At 43.6% G+C, this 5,843-nt stretch overlaps 1 protein-coding gene across 1 annotated transcript; it reads left to right on the top strand.

Moving 5' to 3' along the window:
- Positions 1-842: 842 nt before the first annotated feature.
- LOC121558844 (cholecystokinin receptor-like) lies at positions 843-5,554 on the top strand (the record flags this gene model as incomplete). The annotated part of the gene is made up of 3 exons (XM_045214876.1): positions 843-1,104; positions 4,104-4,231; positions 4,652-5,554. Coding segments are annotated over 3 exons (956 nt in total), but the record flags the coding sequence as incomplete, so codon positions are not given.
- Positions 5,555-5,843: the final 289 nt, after the last annotated feature.

Raw genomic sequence — 5,843 nt, 5'->3', positions numbered from 1 at the left:
GCTTATGAAATGATTGCCTCAGTGGATGCAGCCTTCTGCTAATCAGAGAAATGTAGTGCGAAAACAAAGCATTTCTGTGATTGTGAAATAGTGTATGAGTACTAACGGTGGGTCTTGGATTGAAGTTGTGGATCTTTCTGAGGGAGGATTAGTGGATGGAATATATTAGAGGGAGTCTCAGGGTGTGGGTAATGGCTGCCGGTTTAGTGCAGGTACAGTATGCCTTTATTAATGCTATTTGTCTTCACTGCCGACTCCTTGTCTGACTGCGGACGGATTGAGCGCACTCCCTCAGTGCAGCTTCATGAATATTCATGTAGGCAAACACAGTTTGGGCTGGAGATTTTCACTCAAGTTTGAACCAAATTGCAAGGGTGTCCTTGGGTATTATAATGCACTTTAGAGATCTAACGTTGAGCAGGACAGCACAACAATGGTGTGATTCCAACAGTGTGAGCCTATTTGTCTGGAATGTAATGCACTTCATGTCTTGACTTAATGATAAGGTAAAGATACTTCATCATTTGTCTTTACTTTTGTGGTGGCCTACGGGCATCTCTGTGATGTGGCAAGCCTGCTCAAATACATAGAACGTGTGTATCACTATTAGACCTGTTAATATAGTATTTGTTTTCTTTCAAATATGTTTTCCATGCTTAATTGAACTTGCCTTCCGCAATGGAGACATTGGAATTGTCCCAAAAGTGAAAACCCCGTCCATCTGGCACTCTAGACAGAAAGAAAGAAAACAAGTACTATTTGAACCCATGTCTGACCACTGTTGATACTGTCATTGCAATCCCTCTCTTATTGTCCCCTCCCCCTTCCCTGCGTTTCCATAGGGCTCTCCGTCAGCATCTCCACCTTCAGCCTGGTCGCCATTGCGATCGAGAGGTACAGCGCCATCTGCAACCCGCTGAAGTCGCGGGCGTGGCAGACTCGTTCCCACGCCTACCGGGTCATCGCCGCCATCTGGGTGTTGTCGTTAGTCATCATGGTGCCCTACCCAGTGTTTAGCCACCTCAAGTCGTTCCCCAAACCCGACCAAACCACAGGACACATGTGCCGCCTGGAATGGCCAAGTGGTGGGGTGGAACAGACATGGTGAGTGAGTTTCTGACTGGAGAACTCTAGTGCAGTGGTCAGAACTGGTCCCCTAGATAGTTTCCTGACACTAATTAAGTCAGTTCTCGAGTGGTAGTTTCAAAGTAAGCAGTCATCAAAGGAGGTAACATAGATTGCCAGTCCCTTGTTGAAAAAAGTATCTTGGGTTTGTTCGGTTTGTTTTTATGTCTGATTCGTTTTTAATGAATATATTTGTTTAAAAATAAATAGTTACTTTTTTTCCATTTCTGCTCAGGGAAGCAATGAAGCATTTTATGCTATTTTCATTATATTTCCACTGATATTAAATTTGCCCTAAAGTAATGTCCTCCCTCTTCCCCCTGCTAGACTGTGAACAGAATCGTCATAGCTGGACATTTAGGAGCACCACAGCAACATCTAAGGCAAAGCAATTATATTTGTAGGCGGATTAGTTTGCATTGCTTCAGGGCTAGAGAAGCAGTTTTAGAAGGTAATTCCACTCTAAAGACCAACAGTTTATTAAACACTGGTCTAAGATTAGTAATATAGCTTGAATAAAGCTCCACTGCCCAAGTATCTGCAGTTCAAGGCAAGGCTTTTTCTGTAGAAACTGTTGCTGTTAAGTTTGGGCACAGAGGACATCAATTTGCCCATTAAACAAACGGAGAGGCTGTAGAGCAGAGCAATTAAAGAAAGATTGAGATTCTCCAGGGGTTCTCCCCAGCCTAATACAGCTCTCTCGTCTCTCTCCTCCAGACTGTACTTCTTATCTTTTACACTAAATAATCTCATTAAATGGGGCTGGGGGTACGGTGTCCATATTAGGACTGCCTCAGTCTCTTATTTTCTTTCACACTACTATTCTCTCTATCTGCAAACGTCTCTGATTGTGGTCTTGTCTTGCACTGTCTGTCAAAAATCCTGAGAGAGAGAGAGAGAGAGAGAGAGAGAGAGAGAGAGAGAGAGAGAGAGAGAGAGAGAGAGAGAGAGAGAGAGAGAGAGAGAGAGAGAGAGAGAATTCTTATATCCCTCTGTCTGAGTTCTCCAGCTAATTGTGACATCCAGGTACCTGCTAATCTTGCTGAGATTTGATTTCCAGGCATACCTTGAAACCGTAAGAGTCCTTTGGGGATATATCTCTTAACAGTGGCAGGCACAATCCTTTTAATTGGATTGACATTATAATGTTGAATTGATATGCAGAAAATGATCAAAGCAGCGATGACAGTAGATGTCATCAACAAGCACACAAAATATAATACGTATCATTTTTGAATTACTACAATATACTTCAGAAAATATGCTATTGAAACATAACTTGTGACCTTGGTGCTTTTGTACTTTTGGTGACCTCTTTGAGTCCGAACCTCTTGGTGTAATGGCTAAGGTGTTGGACTGACAGTCACAGGGACTATTTGAATCCATTACGGGCTACTCCCCAAATTGGCTAATGATACAGGGTGTGTAATTATGATTATGCCTACTAATGGTGCCGGCCATGAAGAATCCTCAAATGTGACCGACTGGCTCGATTCGGTCTTATGTAGCAAAATTTGAAATTGTGATTTTTACATGGATTTTTACATGGTATATCACACACTACAGTTGAGGATCAATGGGAAAGTAATTCTGCTTTGAAAGTTGCTAAACTAGTAACCTCACCTTTGAGAAAATGACCTTTGAATGTTTTGATACACCCACTGGAGAGCTCTACTTTGTCTACACACATTCAGCATCGTTCACACCCTCTTAAGCTATAGCCCCGACCGTAACTCAGAGCGTTGTCAGATTGTCTGTTTGTAAATTCAGAGCGTTTCGCTCTCGGAGCGTTCAGAGCACACACTGGACGCACTGGCCGAGGAGTAGGGTTGATCAGAGCGTTCTGTACTAACAACAGCAGTCAAGCACCCAAGCTAATGTTGGCTAGCTTGCTAGTTACTTCCAGGCACAAATGAGAGAACAGCTCACTCTGACCATTTTACTCGCCCTAGTAGAGCTGGTTAGGCTGTTTTTATGTTATTCAGAGCGTTGGTGACTGCAACTGTGCTGCTGGCAACAATTTAATTTAATCGATCTCTCGGCATGTCCAGCCCACTCATTATCTCAGCCAATCATGGCTAGCGGGAAGGTTGCTTTCTTTTTCTATGGCTAAACCAACTAGGCTTGTAATTTAACAATTGTATTCATATTTACAGATGGGATAAAAGTTTGTTATTAAGGCACATGAAAGTTCACGTTCCAGAAGGCATTTCTGCCAAAAAATGCATTTTGATAAAAATGAAAAAGTTTACTTTCAAATGACTCTCCTGTGAAGTAGTGACAGGCGACATACGCCTAGTTACCTGAAACGAGTCACAAATCATGTGAAACTGAAATATTAGTGTAGCACCTGTTCCTCGCCCCCTTCCATGTTCTTCTCTGACGATAGAGGATCAGGATCAAAGACTAAACAAAAGATTAACCGAAACCTCTAACCTCTATTCCTCGCTGTATGTCCCTCCTTCTGGTCACCTTTTGTCCACCCACCCCTGATGTGTGACCCACTATCAAACAGAGTACTGATGAAAAGCTTTGAGTATCAGAGGCTGCGTTAATGAATGAATGAGAACCTGCTGCAAAGGCTGATGGGAGATGAAAAAGGAACCATCCAAGGAGGATGTTCAGAGGAAAACACCCACGCACCCATTAGAATTTCACACAACACAAAATAAGGGCTTCCTCTCTACTAATTCTCAAAGTGTGTGGAAGGACCAATAGTGGATTTGTACTTTTTTTGTATACGGCCAAATTGATAGTATCCGGATTGATGAAAAGATAATTGGAAAAATGTTAATGACCACCATTGAAATATAATTCTGTTTTCTGTTGTGACCGCAATGATCAAAGTCACTTTTTTTCATCCTGTCTGGCTTCCCTGTCCCTCTCTCTCCCTCTTTCTCTACCTCTTTCTCTACCTCCATATTTTTCTCCTTTTCCCTCTTTTTCTTTCTCTCCATCTTTTCCTTTCTCTTTCTCAGGTACATGCTGTTGCTTTTAATCTTGTTCGTCATTCCTGGGATGGTGATGATCATTGCCTATGGACTCATCTCCAGAGAGCTGTACCGGGGGATGAAGTTTGAGCTGGACCAAAACAGAGAGAGCAGTGGTGAGACTCCTACACCACATGTATCTCCTGCCATGGATTTGATTGAACATCTCATTTGTTTGTTACAAATTGAAAGTTATATAAGTGAAGTTGAGGTTTTGGGTTAGGGATTGGGGTTTTGAAATAGGGTTGTGCTGGGCAGAAGCAATGAGGGCAAGGACTGGGATTAGGGTTTTTAAAACAGGCAACGATGAGGCTGGGGCCAGGGTAAGGGTTTTGCATTCATACAGTAACTATTTTCTTATAAGGCCTATTTGTTTGTGAATGCATGTTCCACACTGTGCAGGCTTATGTTACCAACTCTTTCATCATGCTATTATTAGTCATGTACTCAACTGTCTTCAACCTACGCACTTACACTCACCTACACACTTACACCCAATTTAGACACACTTACACACTTCCATGTACATTCCACAGCAGTGAAGAACGGCGTAAACACCACCGTGACCACCTGCAACAACGACACAGACGATGACGGCTGCTACATCCAGATGCCGAAGAAGCTACCATCCATGGAGCTGTCCACCCTCACCACCCTTATCCCGGCCCCTCCCAAACCCAGAGCGTCCGCCGAGCACCCTCGTAGCAATACCTCGGAGGCTAAACTCTTGGCCAAGAAGCGTGTGATCCACATGCTCGTCGTCACTGCCGTCCTCTTCTTTGTCTGCTGGATGCCCCTGTACACGGCCAACACGTGGAAGGCTTTCCACATCAGCTCAGCCCACCGGCTCCTCTCGGGGGCACCCATCTCGTTCATCCACCTGTTGAGCTACACATCGGCGTGCGTCAACCCCATTATCTATTGTTTTATGAATACACGCTTCCGCAAGGCGTTGCTCACCACCTTCGCCCAGTGCCGCCCGCCCTGCTGTCGGCGCCGCCGGGGGAGGCGGGATGATGAGATGACAGTGACGGGGACTATGGGTCCTTCGTCCATGTCCAAGCTCAGCTATACCACAGTGAGCACCGCGGGGACCTACTGATTATTTTTATATGGGGGGTACGGTGTCCATATTAGGACAGCCTCAGTCTCATCAGGACTTCTTCCTAACATGGACCCTGTATAGGGGGAACACAGGGGGCTGTAGCAGTGGGTACACAGTTAGTTGTGACCAAGGTGACCAAGGATGGCAACTGACAGAATGCTTGTGCATTTCTTTGCTTGTTCGCTCCTATATGAGTAGCTGCAGGTGTTTATGCTCTTTGTGGAATACTTTATTGACTATCAAGTGCCTGTGGTCTACAGTGGGCATCATAAATATTCACCCCCCTTGGATTTCTTCACATTTTATTGTGTTACATAGTGGGATTAAAATGGATTTAATTGAAAAAAATTTGTCAACGATCTACACAAAACACTCTATAATGTCAAAGTGGAAGAAAATGTCTAACCTTTTTTAAAGATGAATGAAAAATAAAAGACTAATACACCTTGATTTGATAAGTATTGACTGAGGGGCCTTACAGATGTTGTATGTATAGGGGACAGAGGAATGTCAACCCCTATTATTTCACAAAGAGTTAGTCCATATAACTGTCACGAGAATTTCTATCTCTAATTAATCAAACTTAATGCTCTGAATAATTCCCAGAGGGTGTAAATTCTCTG

This window comes from Coregonus clupeaformis, unplaced genomic scaffold (assembly GCF_020615455.1).
Source record: "Coregonus clupeaformis isolate EN_2021a unplaced genomic scaffold, ASM2061545v1 scaf0330, whole genome shotgun sequence".
Classification (NCBI taxonomy): Eukaryota; Metazoa; Chordata; class Actinopteri; order Salmoniformes; family Salmonidae; genus Coregonus; species Coregonus clupeaformis.
Note: the sequence above shows the minus strand (reverse complement) of the source record. Positions and strands in the feature narration are given on the sequence as shown.